The sequence below is a fragment of the Ranitomeya variabilis genome, chromosome 1 (genome assembly GCF_051348905.1).
Source record: "Ranitomeya variabilis isolate aRanVar5 chromosome 1, aRanVar5.hap1, whole genome shotgun sequence".
Classification (NCBI taxonomy): domain Eukaryota; kingdom Metazoa; phylum Chordata; class Amphibia; order Anura; family Dendrobatidae; genus Ranitomeya; species Ranitomeya variabilis.
The window spans coordinates 1,135,694,408-1,135,709,769 of NC_135232.1; the positions used below are offsets into that span (position 1 = coordinate 1,135,694,408).

The following is a 15,362-nucleotide window of genomic DNA, read 5'->3' on the forward strand; positions in this document are numbered from 1 at the left end:
TATGGCTGGAATGTCTCAGTGTTAGGTGGGGGAGAATCATGAAAAGCGGCGATTTAACCATCTTGAGACTATATAAAAGTCGCAGGATGGTGCTTTGAAGGTGGATTGGATGGGCAGTGAGGGTGGGGGTGTAAAATGATAAATATAGCCTAGAGGGACAGAATGTGAGACGGTAGTAGCTTTAGGAAGAACAAACACAACCACAGTCCTAAGAGGAGCTAAAAAACAACATGAGGTTTTGGGAACTCATAGCGAAAGTCAGATCATTTTCTTTTTTTCAGCCCAGAAAATCTCTTAAAAGATAATTGTCATATCTGACCATCGCATACATCATGGATCAGCACTGGATCAGTTTACCAGTCCGTGTAAAAGACGTCACCACTGACCATAGCGTTTCTTTCGAGCCAAGCAGCGCCACATATCCCGGCCGGCCCTATAGAACAAGAATAGCTTTTTCTTATTCCCTAAAGACATACTAAAAACACTGTACACATGGTGTAGGTCATCTTTTTTTTTTCTTAAAGACAATAAAACGTACAAAATAATTAAATTTTAATGACTACGTGCGATACAACCGTGACATTTTTTTAAAGGATTTGGAAATGTTATTTAGAAGCTTTTGTTTTCTTTTTCCAGCCTAAATGGGCGACTTTTTTTTTTATTTTGAACGATTCGTTCTGTGTTTTACATTCCCCCATTTCGACCCCCGAAAGCAGCCCAAGGGGGGCAGGGTGGGCGAGCGAGCGCGGCTTCACCGAATCCAAACGAGCACAAAAATAAATATATATATTGAGGGAAAGCAAAGTGTCACTGAAGTTAGCACCTTGTCATTGACACCCTATTATTTTGTTTCTAATCTGTACAGATATACATATATCCTCTGGGAGGGAGGGGGTGAGAGCTATTGCTTTTGGTAGCAAAGTCCATTCCTGGAAGGCTGCGGACATGTGTGAAATGAAGGTGCGGCTTTAACACTACGACGTTCTTCGTGAATACTAGCTCCACTTCCATCATTACCCGCGAATAAGTCCCGACCGTAAACTGGGGGGTAACCAAAACTGTAACCCCCCCCAACGTAAATTGTCCGCAGGAAGAACGTGTGCTTATAAGTTTGCACGTCGATACAAGTGCTGAATCTGAAGGGTTCACAGTCATCCCCTACACGGTAATGTCCCCCGTACCTCCTAGTCCAGCACGTAAAAAAGTCTTATTAAATTAGGCAACGTATACATAAATCAGCCATGCCCGCTCAGTGCTCGGAAGAAAGTTCTGCTGGTACCGAGATTGGCATTGGTCGGTGCCTGTAGAGTGCCGGTGAACCCCCTTTGGGTAGACCGGTCATATTGGTGTTCACCATTATGGCTCCACGTAAACACTTCAACAATCATCCCCTGAAGTCGCTCCAGACGTTGTTTTTTCCCCCCCCGGGGAATCTCTCTTTAAAAGTAGCTGGGAATCATTTAACTCCTGGGACGTTACAGGAAAAAAAAATAATATTAATGTGGAGGAATTAATAGAAATGACGGACCCGGACCCTGAGCGTCGGCTGCAGCAAGTCTCACTGTAGTGACAATAACTTAAGGATTATTCTGCCTCGTCTTCCAGTTCTTGTCAGGAAACAAAAGAGAAAAAACAAAAGTTTGAATTTGAGTAGAAAGAAATCCTCCGGGAAGAGTGAACAGAACCATGCGGGTGTGGGGGAGGCCGGCGACACCGCAGGAATCCGTGCGCCCCCTCCCGAGTCTCTCCATGGTAGACCTGCCATTCCTCCAGCATTATCAATGTTCACATCTCCTAAACGGTGCAAGTCCAACGTCAAATGCAGGTGCCGGGCTGTGCGGGCGGCTGGTGCTTACGGTTTCGCGCTGCTCCCGATTTCTCTTTGTACGCCAACGGCATCTGTTGTGAGATATCCACCAAAGCGCTGGCCACGGCTAAACCTAGGGTGGAGGAATAAGACACGGGTAAGACGAGAACTACTGCACTCACCATTCTGCTGGTGCAGTCACTGTGTACATACATTACATTACTGGTCCTGAGTTACACCCTGTATTATACTCCAGTGCTGCACTCACTATTCTGCTGGTGCAGTCACTGTGTACATACATTACTGATCCTGAGTTACATCCTGTATTATACTCCAGTGCTGCACTCACTATTCTGCTGGTGCAGTCACTGTGTACATACATTACTGATCCTGAGTTACACCCTGTATTATACCCCAGAGCTGCACTCACTATTCTGCTGGTGCAGTCACTGTGTACATACATTACATTACTGATCCTGAGTTACCTCCTGTATTATACTCCAGAGCTGCACTCACTATTCTGCTGGTGCAGTCACTGTGTACATATATTACATTACTGATCCTGAGTTATATCCTGTATTATACTCCAGAGCTGCACTCACTATTCTGCTGGTGCAGTCACTGTGTACATATATTACATTACTGATCCTGAGTTATCTCCTGTATTATACTCCAGAGCTGCACTCACTATTCTGCTGGTGCAGTCACTGTGTACATATATTACATTACTGATCCTGAGTTATATCCTGTATTATACCCCAGAGCTGCACTCACTATTCTGCTGGTGCAGTCACTGTGTACATACATTACTGATCCTGAGTTACACCCTGTATTATACCCCAGAGCTGCACTCACTATTCTGCTGGTGCAGTCACTGTGTACATATATTACATTACTGATCCTGAGTTATATCCTGTATTATACCCCAGAGCTGCACTCACTATTCTGCTGGTGCAGTCACTGTGTACATACATTACATTACTGATCCTGAGTTACATCCTGTATTATACTCCAGAGCTGCACTCACTATTCTGCTGGTGCAGTCACTGTGTACATACATTACATTACTGATCCTGAGTTACCTCCTGTATTATACCCCAGAGCTGCACTCACTATTCTGCTGGTGCAGTCACTGTGTACATACATTACATTACTGATCCTGAGTTACCTCCTGTATTATACTCCAGAGCTGCACTCACTATTCTGCTGGTGCAGTCACTGTGTACATATATTACATTACTGATCCTGAGTTACCTCCTGTATTATACTCCAGAGCTGCACTCACTATTCTGCTGGTGCAGTCACTGTGTACATACATTACATTACTGATCCTGAGTTACCTCCTGTATTATACTCCAGAGCTGCACTCACTATTCTGCTGGTGCAGTCACTGTCAGCACACATTCCCAGGACTATGTTATATGGACGGCTGCTCTCTGATTGCTGACTTACCCGATTGTCCTGGGGGTGGGATGCCCCCTAAGCCACGTGGCAGCCGCACAAATATTGATAGGACCGCGGCTTTGTTACCACAACATGGCTCCAGGGCGATCGGCTTTGGAACAGTCTGTGGAGAAGCAGAGGAGAAATAGTTAATACTATAACCGTGGATCCAAGTATAAAATGCTGCTTTTCTCACGGTGATATAAAGCTGTCACAGGGTCACATCGCCGCAGCTCCTACAAGCTCTGCTTGCTGTCAGTGAATGTGACACATCCTGGTCTGCAGATTAACAAACCATTAACATCAAGGTGACCTCTGTAAGACTGGAGGGACATTACATTGCTACAATGTATCAGAGCAGGTAAATAAAGCAGACTGGAGACCACTGGGGGGCGCTGTAGAGAGGATACAAGTGTAACCAACCCTCCTGTGCTCGGGGCCACAGCAGGGATCACAGACACAAACATCTGCTACAGGGTCCTGTGATGGCCGAAATACAACGTGACAGATCCTCCATTGTGTTTCACATAACAAATGCCCCTGTGAGAGTGCCATGACTACAGATACCCCCTGTGAGCACGTCAGAACTGCAGATACCCCCTGTGAGCGCGTCAGGACTGCAGAAACCCCCTGTGAGAGCGTCAGTACCGCAGATACCCCCTGTGAGAGCGTCAGTACCGCAGATACCCCCTGTGAGCGCGTCAGTACCGCAGATACCCCCTGTGAGAGCGTCAGTACCGCAGATACCCCCTGTGAGAGCGTCAGTACCGCAGATACCCCCTGTGAGAGCGTCAGTACCGCAGATACCCCCTGTGAGAGCGTCAGTACCGCAGATACCCCCTGTGAGAGCGTCAGTACCGCAGATACCCCCTGTGAGCGCGTCAGAACTGCAGATACCCCCTGTGAGTGCGCAAGGACTGCAGATACCCCCTGTGAGCGCGTCAGGACCGCAGATACCCCCTGTGAGAGAGTCAGTACCGCAGATACCCCCTGTGAGAGCGTCAGTACCAGATACCCCGTGAGCGCGTCAGTACCGCAGATACCCCCTGTGAGAGCGTCAGTACCGCAGATACCCCCTGTGAGCACGTCAAGACCGCAGTTACCCCCTGTGAGAGCGTCAGTACCGCAGATACCCCCTGTGAGAGCGTCAGTACCGCAGATACCCCCTGTGAGCGTCATAGCTGCAGATACCCCCTGTGAGCGCGTCAGTACCGCAGATACCCCCTGTGAGCGCGTCAGAACTGCAGATACCCCCTGTGAGTGCGCAAGGACTGCAGATACCCCCTGTGAGAGCGTCAGTACCGCAGATACCCCCTGTGAGCGCGTCAGGACCGCAGATACCCCCTGTGAGCGCATCAGAACTGCAGTTACCCCCCTGTGAGCGCGTCAGTACCGCAGATACCCCCTGTGAGCGCACCAGAACTGCAGATACCCCCTGTGAGCGTCATAGCTGCAGATACCCCGTGAGCACATCAGGACTGCAGATACCCCCTGTGAGCGCGTCAGGACTGCAGATACCCCCTGTGAGCGCGTCAGGACCGCAGATACCCCCTGTGAGCGCGTCAGAACTGCAGATACCCCCTGTGAGTGCGTCAGGACTGCAGATACCCCCTGTGAGCGCGTCAGGACCGCAGATACCCCCTGTGAGCACATCAGGACTGCAGATACCCCCTGTGAGTGCGCAAGGACTGCAGATACCCCCTGTGAGTGCGCAAGGACTGCAGATACCCCCTGTGAGCGCGTCAGTACCGCAGATACCCTCTGTGAGCGTCATAGCTGCAGATACCCCCGTGAGCACGTCACAACTGCAGATACCCCCTATGAGCGCGTCAGGACTGCAGATACCCCCTGTGAACGCGTCAGGACTGCAGATACCCCCTATGAGCGCGTCAGGACTGCAGATACCCCCTATGAGCGCGTCAGGACTGCAGATACCCCCGTGAGCACGTCACAACTGCAGATACCCCCTATGAGCGCGTCAGGACTGCAGATACCCCCTGTGAACGCGTCAGGACTGCAGATACCCCCTGTGAGCGCGTCAGGACTGCAGATACCCCCGTGAGCACGTCACAACTGCAGATACCCCCTGTGAGCGCGTCAGGACCGCAGATACCCCCGTGAGCACGTCACAACTGCAGATACCCCCTATGAGCGAGTCAAGGCCACAGATACATTAGTATCAATAATCGCATTCATCACACTACCACAAATAATACAGTGCTGCCTCCTGCAGTGGGTGTACACCCCGCCATTGTCTCTGTCGAGCCCCCCGGCCAGCAGCAATTAATAGTGGATGAATTGCGGCACTGTTGAGTGGGCAGAAACCAACAGGCGCCATTATACGATTTAGAGGCTTAATGGAAAAGCAAATGTCAGGCTGATAAATCAAAGCAGGCGGTATTTATGTCCCCTATTACACCGGCATAATCCTATTAATGAATTAACATCCAGCGTCATGCAAATTAGTGTTTTATGACCCAGCAGAAGCGTAAGAATGGAGCCGGGATTGTTGGAGGGATCTTTTTTATTTTCAATCGCAGCAGATCACATTTTGGCTAATTTGTCTTGGGTTTTTACGGCACGGCCGTGAACAGCAGAAGCTCCGATACTCTGATTACTTTATTGGGCTCTCAATCTTCCCATCGCATGGATTTACAAGTTATGGGCGGATTTTCGCGACACTTAAGCTGCAGATGTTCAGCTATTTGTCAATGCTCGCCTATTAAAGGGACGATAATCCCAAAAATGAATTAACGAGAAACAAAAAAAAAAACGGAAAAGGAACATTTCTTGCCAAACTGAATAATCATCATAAAACTAAGAGCCTAGAAAAAATTTGGAAAAAAAGGAGATTGGTCACCTCCATCAGGAAGATCTAGAGGTGTGTGTGGCTCCTCCACGGCTGAGTTCACATATTGGAGTACTAGAAGGGTGTGTGGCTCCTCAGAGGCTGAGCTCTCATATAGCAGTTCTAGAAGGATGTGTGGCTCCTCAGAGGCTGAGCTCTCATATAGCAGATCTAGAAGGGTGTGTGGCTCCTCGGAGGCTGACTTCCCATATAGCAGTTCTAGAAGGGTGTGTGGCTCCTCGGAGGCTGACTTCCCATATAGCAGTTCTAGAAGGGTGTGTGGCTCCTCGGAGGCTGACTTCCCATATAGCAGTTCTAGAAGGGTGTGTGGCTCCTCGGAGGCTGACTTCCCATATAGCAGTTCTAGAAGGGTGTGTGGCTCCTCGGAGGCTGACTTCCCATATAGCGTTCTAGAAGGATGTGTGGCTCCTCGGAGGCTGACTTCCCATATAGCAGTTCTAGAAGGGTGTGTGGCTCCTCGGAGGCTGACTTCCCATATAGCGTTCTAGAAGGATGTGTGGCTCCTCGGAGGCTGACTTCCCATATAGCAGTTCTAGAAGGGTGTGTGGCTCCTCAGAGGCTGACTTCTCATATAGCAGTTCTAGAAGGGTGTGTGGCTCCTCGGAGGCTGATTCCCATATAGCAGTTCTAGAAGGGTGTGTGGCTCCTCAGAGGCTGACTTCCCATATAGCAGTTCTAGAAGGGTGTGTGGCTCCTCGGAGGCTGATTCCCATATAGCAGTTCTAGAAGGGTGTGTGGCTCCTCAGAGGCTGACTTCCCATATAGCAGTTCTAGAAGGATGTGTGGCTCCTCGGAGGCTGACTTCCCATATAGCAGTTCTAGAAGGATGTGTGGCTCCTTGGAGGCTGACTTCCCATATAGCAGTTCTAGAAGGATGTGTGGCTCCTCGGAGGCTGACTTCCCATATAGCAGTTCTAGAAGGGTGTGTGGCTCCTTGGAGGCTGACTTCCCATATAGCAGTTCTAGAAGGGTGTGTGGCTTCTCGGAGGCTGACTTCTCATAGCAGTTCTAGAAGGATGTGTGGCTCCTCGGAGGCTGACTTCCCATAGCAGTTTTAGAACGGAAAAAGGAACATTTCTTGCCAAACTGAATAATCATCATAAAACTAAGAGCCTAGAAAAAATTAGAAAAAAAGAGATTGGTTACCTCCATCAGGAAGATCTAGAGGTGTGTGGCTCCTCCACGGCTGAGTTAACATATTGGAGTACTAGAAGGGTGTGTGGCTCCTCGGAGGCTGACTGCTCATATAGCAGTTCTAGAAGGGTGTGTGGCTCCTCGGAGGCGGACTTCCCATAGCAGTTCTAGAAGGGTGTGTGGCTCCTCGGAGGCTGACTTCCCATATAGCACTTCTAGAAGGGTGTGTGGCTCCTCGGAGGCTGACTTCCCATATAGCACTTCTAGAAGGGTGTGTGGCTCCTCAGAGGCTGACTTCTCAGCAGTTCTAGAAGAATGTGTGGCTCCTCAGAGGCTGAGCTCTCATATAGCAGTTCTAGAAGAGTGTGTGTGGCTCCTCAGAGGCTGACTTCTCATATAGCAGTTCTAGAATGGTGTGTGGATCCTCGGAGGCTGACTTCTCATATAGCACTTCTAGAAGGGTGTGTGGCTCCTAAGAGGCTGACTTCTCATATAGCAGTTCTAGAAGTGTGTGTGGCTCCTTGGAGGCTGACTTCTCATATAGCAGTTCTAGAAGAATGTGTGGCTCCTCAGAGGCAAACTTCTCATATAGCAGTTCTAGAAGGGTGTGTGCCTCCTCAGAGGCAGACTTCAAATATTGCAGTTCCTGGGGAATGTGTGTCTTCTCAGAGGCAGACTCCACATACTGCAGTTTTAGAGGGGTGTAGGGCTCCTTGGTGGATGACTTCACACATAGCAGTTGAAGAGGTGTGCGAGGCTCCTTGGGGGCAGACTTGCTATAGAGCAGTTCTAGAGTTGTGTGGGGCTCCTCGGAGGCGGAGTTCAAATATAGTAGTTCTAGAGGTGTGTTGATCTCCTTGGTAGACGACTTCACATATTCCAGTTCTAGAGGGGTGTAGAGTTGTGTGGGGCTTCTCGGAGGCCGACTTTACACATAGCAATTCTAGAGGGGTTTGAGGATCCCTGGATGCCAAATTCACATATACCAGTTCTATAGAGAAGCAGGACTGAGCTGGAAATCTAACTTGCTAAACTCTGATGATGTCGGGGGAAACTCTTGAGGCCCTCTATATAAATCAGATTGTTAAAGCTGTTTAGCAGAAGTACAGATTTTATAATCAGCAGCTGGTCAATATCTGCTACAGATTTTCACCATGTAGGTCATCGCTTTCGATATAAAAGTATGCACTAGCAGTTTTATTTTTGAGACTGAAAAATCCAAATTAAAAAAAAAAACACAACTTCATTATTTGAGCTCACAGTCATCAGTTTACCGACCCTTGTGAATAAAAGTAGTATCCATAACAGATTTTCTCTGCCTCTCCTGCAGCAGTGGGGGGAAGTTTCTGCTGCAGTAAGTCGGCCCTCACTCTCTGTTTCGCATGCACCTGCGCTTCAGCAGAGGCCAGAGGAAAAATATCTCCTGTAACACATCTTTCCGGCTTCAGGGCCTTTAGATGTTTTACTTTGTGCCCTTTTAACAAGAAACGGTATAATAATAATAAAATAAAAAGTAACTTTAGAAGAAAGAACAGAACACACTCAGCGAGTCACCGGGAAATGTGCTGTATGAGTAGGTGTGGGATATATTGTATATAAATTGCTTTATTCCAGAAAAGTGTTTCTTTCTTTTGCCGATGCAGGTTTTGTTGATGGGGCAGAATTCTGTATTTGATTATCAGCCAATCAGGCGGCTCCGCATCGGCAGAATAAGGAGAGCGCAAGCTACAACCCAGCGTCTCCGCTCTAATGACAAATATGAAAGGAAGGAAGAAAGAAAACAAGATAGAAGACAGAACATTTTTCTTTTTAAGCGGATTTTTTTTTGCAGTGACTGAACTGAAGTCAGCAAAGAAGCAGCAGTGGAATAGTGAGAGTCTCTGTACGGGGACGGCCCGCGCATAAGATCTGCTCATAAAGGAGGTCATCAGCCGCAGCCCTAATTACAACACAAGCAGTAATTCTCAGGGTGCCACAGCATTTTGGGCTCTCTGGCTCACAGTCACTCATGCCGGCTCAGCAGGGCTGTGTAACTCGCTGCGTCTTCCAGATATGATTGTCTAACGCAAGAGGAGACTGCTAAAAAGCGCACAAAACTGTCAATGAGAAGACGCTGCAGCCGTATCTACTCATAATGGAGCGTAATGAGAAGAGAACGAGGCTGTAGATACATCCACATTACAGAAGAGTCCACAGAGAGTGTAAGAGAGAGAAAGAACAAGGGGGCAGAGGAAGAGCGAGCAAGAGTGGGGGGAGGATGAGGAGCGAGCAAGAGAAGGATGGGGAGCGAGCGAGAGCGGGGGGAGGATGGGGAGCGAGCGAGAGAAGGGGGAGAATGGGGCGCAAGCGAGAGCAGGGAGAGGATGGGGAGCGAGCGCGAGCAGGGGGAGAATGGGGAGCAAGAGAGCAGGGGGAGAATGGGGAGCGAGCAAGAGCAGGGGGAGAATGGAGAGCAAGGCGAGAGGAGGACGGGGAGATAGCAAAAGCGAGGACGACGGGGAGCGAGTGAGGGGAGGACAGGGAGCGAGCTCTGGGACGGGAAGCAAGAGGGAGGACAGGAAGCGAGCGAGGGGGAGGACGGAGCAAGCAAGAGCGGGGAGAGGACGGGGAGCGAGCGAGAATGGTGGGAGGACAAGGAGCGAGCAAGAGCAGGGGTAGGATGGGGAGCAAGAGAGGATGGGGAGCGAGTGAAAACGAGAGGAGAACGGGGGGCGAGCGAGGGGAGGACAGGGAGTGAGTGAGAGGAGGGCAGGGAGCGAGCGAGCAAGAGGATGACAGGGAGCGAGCAATGGGAGGATAGGGAGCGAACAAGGGGAGGACGGGGAGCGAACAAGGGGAGGACGGGGAGCGAACAAGGGGAGGACGGGGAGCGAACAAGGGGAGGACGGGGAGCGAACAAGGGGAGGACGGGGAGCGAACAAGGGGAGGACAGGGAGTGAGAGGATGGGGAGCAAGTGAGAGCAAGGGGAGGACGGGGAGCGAGCAAGAATGAGGGGAGGACGGGGAGCGAGAGAGGAGGACGGGGAGCGAGAGAGAGGAGGAAGGGAGCGAGCGAGAGGAGGACGGGGAGCGAGAGAGAGGAGGAAGGGAGCGAGAGAGAGGAGGAAGGGAGCGAGCGAGAGGAGGAAGGGAGCGAACGAGAGGAGGAAGGGAGCGAGCGAGAGGAGGAAGGGAGCGAGCGGAGGAAGGGAGCGAGCGAGAGGAGGAAGGGAGCGAGCGAGAGGAGGAAGGGAGCGAGCGAGAGGAGGAAGGGAGCGAGCGAGAGGAGGAAGGGAGCGAGCGAGAGGAGGATGGGGAGCAAGCAGAGGGACGGAAAGCAAGGGGGAGAACAGGAAGCGAGCAAGAACGAGGGGGAGGACGGGGAGCAAGCAAGAGCGGGGGAGCAAGCAAGAGCGGGGGAGGATGGGGAGCGAACGAGAGCAGGGGTAGGATGGGGAGCAAGCGAGTGGAGGACGGGGAGCGAGAGAGTGCGATGGGGAGCGAGCGAGAGTAGGACGGGGAGCGAGTGAGAGGAGGATGGGGAGCGAGCGAGAGGAGGACGGGGAGCAACAGAAGGAGGAGGACAAGGAGCGAGTGAGAGGACGGGGAGAATGGGAGAAAGGGAGAACGAGGGAGAACTGGGAGCAAGCGAGAGCAAGGGGAGGACAGAGCGAGCGAGAGCAAGGGGAGGACAGAGCGAGCAAGAGGAAGAGGCGCGAGCGAGAGGAAGGGGAGCGAGCGAGAGCAAGGAGAGCGAGCGAGAGCAAGGAGAGCGAGCGAGAGCAAGGAGAGCGAGCGAGAGCAAGGAGAGCGAGCGAGAGCAAGGAGAGCGAGCGAGAGCAAGGAGAGCGAGCGAGAGCAAGGAGAGCGAGCGAGAGCAAGGAGAGCGAGCGAGAGCAAGGAGAGCGAGCGAGAGCAAGGAGAGCGAGCGAGAGCAAGGAGAGCGAGCGAGAGCAAGGAGAGCGAGCGAGAGCAAGGAGAGCGAGCGAGAGCAAGGGGAGCGAGCGAGAGCAAGGGGAGCGAGCGAGAGCAAGGGGAGCGAGCGAGAGCAAGGGGAGCGAGCGAGAGCAAGGGGAGCGAGCGAGAGCAAGGGGAGCGAGCGAGAACAAGGGGAGGACGGAGAGCAAGCAAGAGCTGAGGGAAGACAGGGAGAGAGAGAGAGAGTGGAGGGCAAGCGAGCAAGAGCGGGGGGAGGACAGGGAGCCAGCGAGAGCAAGGGGAGGACGGGGAGCGAGCAAGGGGAGGACGGGGAGCGAGCAAGGGGAGGACGGGGAGCGAGCAAGGGGAGGACGGGGAGCGAGCAAGGGGAGGACGGGGAGCGAGCAAGGGGAGGACGGGGAGCGAGCAAGGGGAGGACGGGGAGCGAGCAAGGGGAGGACGGGGAGCGAGCAAGGGGAGGACGGGGAGCGAGCAAGGGGAGGACGGGGAGCGAGCAAGGGGAGGACGGGGAGCGAGCAAGGGGAGGACGGGGAGCGAGCAAGGGGAGGACGGGGAGCGAGCAAGGGGAGGACGGGGAGCGAGCAATGGGACGACGGGGAGCGAGCAATGGGACGACGGGGAGCGAGCAATGGGACGACGGGGAGCGAGCAATGGGACGACAGGGAGTGAGGAAGATTGGGAGCGAGCGAGAGAAAGGAGAGGATGGGGAGCAAGTGAGAGCAAGGGGAGGACGGGGAGAAAGCAAGAGCAAGGTGAGGACGGGGAGCGAGAGCGAGGGGAGGATGGGGCGTGAGCAAGAGGAGGACGGGGAGCGAGAGAGAGGAGGAAAGGAACGAGCGAGAGGAGGACAGGGAGCAAGCGAGGACGGGGAGCAAGCGAGTGGAAGACGGGGAACGAGAGAGAGCGATGGAGAGCGAGTGAGAGGAGGACGGGGAGCGAGCAACAGGAGGAGGATGACGAGGAGCGAGCGAGAGAGGACGGGGAGAAAGGGAGAGTGGGGAAGGACGGGAAGAAAGCGAGAGCGGGGGAGGATGGGGAGAAAGCGAGAGCGGGGGAGGACGGGGAGAAAGCGAGAGCGGGGGAGGACGGGGAGAAAGCGAGAGCAAGGGGAGGACGGGGAGAAAGCGAGAGCAAGGGGAGGACGGGCAGCAAGCAAGAGGACTGGGAGTGAGCGAGAGCAAGGGGAGGACGGGGAGCGAGCGAGAGCAAGGGGAGGACGGGGAGCGAGCGCTGAGGGAAGACGGGGAGCGAGCGAGAGCTGAGGGAGGACGGAGAGCGAGCGAGAGCGGAGAGCAAGCGAGCAAGAGTGGGGGGAGGACAGGGATCCAGCGAGAACAGGGAGCGAGCGAGCGAGAGAAAGGGGAGGACGGGGCGCGAGCGAGAGCAAGGGAAGGACGGGGAGCGAGCGAGAGCTGAGGGAGGACAAAAGCGGGGGAAGCACGGGGAGCGAGAACGGGGAGTGAGCGAGAACAAGGAATTCGGGGAGCGAGCGAGAACGGGGAGGACGGGGAGCGAGCGAAAACGGGGAGGACGGGGAGCGAGCGAGTACAGGGAGGACGGGGAGCGAGCGAGAACGGGGAGGATGGGGAGAGAGAGCGGGGGAGAATGGGAAGCGAGCGTGTGTGGAGTGAGCATCCAGCGCTCTGTGCTCCTTACTCTGCACTGATACATTGTAACAAACTATCAGAAGTGAGAGATTAGAGCTGCTGCAGCCTTACAGGATGTAAGCAAGGATGCTGCACTTTACTGACAGCAAACGGATGCTGTAAATGGGGAGGTACAGGGAAGTCGGTGGGTGCTGCATGGTGAGGCAGTGTAGGTTACCGCCCCATGTATGGGGGTCCGGTGTGAGACCTTGGAGGCCGCTACCCTCACCTTCACGCTGCCGCCAATCAGATCAGGCGGCTCCTCGTCTGTTTCCAATGCGACGTTGACGGAGGCGAAAGGCCGGCTCGCCATCTGCTGCATCTCCCGGATCAGTTGCTGAAAAATAAACAAGACGGAGGGTTAAATATGGGGGATGGACACTGGATCAGGAGGTGTAATACCGCCACATAGTGCGCAGAGCCCGTGTCACACTGCTCCACACCAGAACATCCTGAAATACTTTGTGCTGCTGAGGAGGCTGCTCATCCTCCACCACAAGCAACGGGATAAAGAACTACGGGCGAGCTGTGATCTCAATATACTGCTGCCGGACCCTGACACACGGGGCTACCCCCATATACTGCTGCCGGACCCCGACACACGGGGCTACCCCCATATACTGCTGCCGGACCCCGACACACAGGGCTACCCCCATATACTGCTGCCGGACCCCGACACACGGGGCTACCCCCATATACTGCTGCCAGACTTCGACACACAGGGATATCCCCATATACTGGTGACAGACCCCGACACATGGGGCTACCCCCATATACTGCTGCTGAATCCTGACACACGGTGCTACCCTAATATACTGTTGCCAGACTCCGACACACGGGGCTACCCCCATATACTGCTGCCTTACCCCGAAACACGGGGATACCCCCATATACTGCTGCCAGACTCCGACACACAGGGCTACCCCCATATACTGCTGCCAGACTCCGACACACGGGGCTACCCCCATATACTGCTGCCAGACTCCGACACACGGGGCTACCCCCATGTAACGGGGTCTACTGTGACCACCCCGTGTTTCAGGAGGTCCACGCTGCTTTGGCTGGATTCTGAATGAAGGACGCTGGCTGGAATTGCTTGGTTACATGGGCGCATATAAAAGATCTCTGCTTCGCCACGTACTTCCAGTGTGACAACGCTTTACTCACAGGACACAGAATATATCACACAGATACAGAGGGCAGGCCACTTGAAAAGTGGCAGGCCAGACATACATTACAATAGCCGCAGGTGGCGGGAGCCTGCCGATATTTACTGTGGGAATTACAAAGGTGGGGAGGTCAGAAGGGGGATATCTTGTCCCCTCTGCCCAGGGGCGCAGCCTGTGGGCTGATGCATTAGGGACATGCATCTCACACGGAACCTATTATACATACATATAACTGCACAACATATTCTGGGTCCTGGGGGGTTCCGTAACACCCCATATACTGCTCCCAGACTCCGACACACAGGGCTACCCCCATATACTGCTGCCAGACTCCGACACACAGGGCTACCCCCATATACTGCTGCCAGACTCCGACACACAGGGCTACCCCCATATACTGCTGCCAGACTCCGACACACAGGGCTACCCCCATATACTGCTGCCAGACTCCGACACACAGGGCTACCCCCATATACTGCTGCCAGACTCCGACACACAGGGCTACCCCCATATACTGCTGCCAGACTCCGACACACAGGGCTACCCCCATATACTGCTGCCAGACTCCGACACACAGGGCTACCCCCATATACTGATGTACACTACAATCCTGTGACGCAGTAAGGCTACGTTCACATTAGCGTTAAGCTAATGTGCGTCGGGTTTGCGTCGGCGACGCAGCGGCGACGCATGCGTCATGCGCCCCTATACTTAACATGGGGGACGCATGCGGTTTTTTTTGTTGCGTTGTGCGACACATGCGTCTTTTTTGACGCAAGCGTCGGACCAAGAAAACGCAACAAGTTGCATTTTTCTTGCGTCCGATTTTCGGCAAAAACCGACGCATGCGTTGCAAAACGCAGCGTTTTTGCGTGCGTTTTGACGCGTTTTTGCGTGCGTTGTGCGTTGCGTCGCCGACGCAACGGCGCACAACGCTAGTGTGAACGTAGCCTAAGGAGCGCGCTCAGACACAAGCGACCAGAAGTAAGGATTCCTCACATTAACAGCAGCACGGTACAGGCCATAAAGCCACAGCGTGCAGGACAGCTCTGCTCATCCTGATCCACCTGATACACGGCAGCATCACACAGGTACAGTGCTATTACCGGTTACACTCTGCATCCATCTGTCCTGCATGCGTCAGGCTATGATAATCATGAACCAGGAGGTGCAGGATGACACAGCTATAGCTCCCTTCCACATAGTGGAGTGACACAATGTTACAGACATCGTCCCCTAAAACACCCAGGAAAGGTGATCAGCGCATGATCTCTGTGGATCCGAACACCAGAACAAGAGCACAAATCCGTGTGTGAGGAAGGCGCTACTGAGCATGTGAGACCACCGAGCATGTGAGACCACAAACAGCGACTAAA

General features: G+C 53.2%; 1 protein-coding gene across 1 annotated transcript in view; it reads right to left on the reverse strand.

Annotated features, from left to right (window-relative positions):
- Nucleotides 1–535: 535 nt before the first annotated feature.
- The window catches only part of ATRN (attractin), a 146,817-nt gene continuing 131,990 nt past the window's right edge, over nucleotides 536–15,362 (reverse strand). Inside the window, exons 27-29 of the mRNA XM_077280306.1 lie at nucleotides 13,047–13,154; nucleotides 3,260–3,374; nucleotides 536–1,940 (exon numbers count right to left, since the gene is read on the reverse strand). Of these exons, the coding sequence (XP_077136421.1) occupies nucleotides 1,816–1,940; nucleotides 3,260–3,374; nucleotides 13,047–13,154 (348 nt within the window). The 3' untranslated portion in view covers nucleotides 536–1,815. The remainder of the gene's footprint in view (nucleotides 1,941–3,259; nucleotides 3,375–13,046; nucleotides 13,155–15,362) is intronic.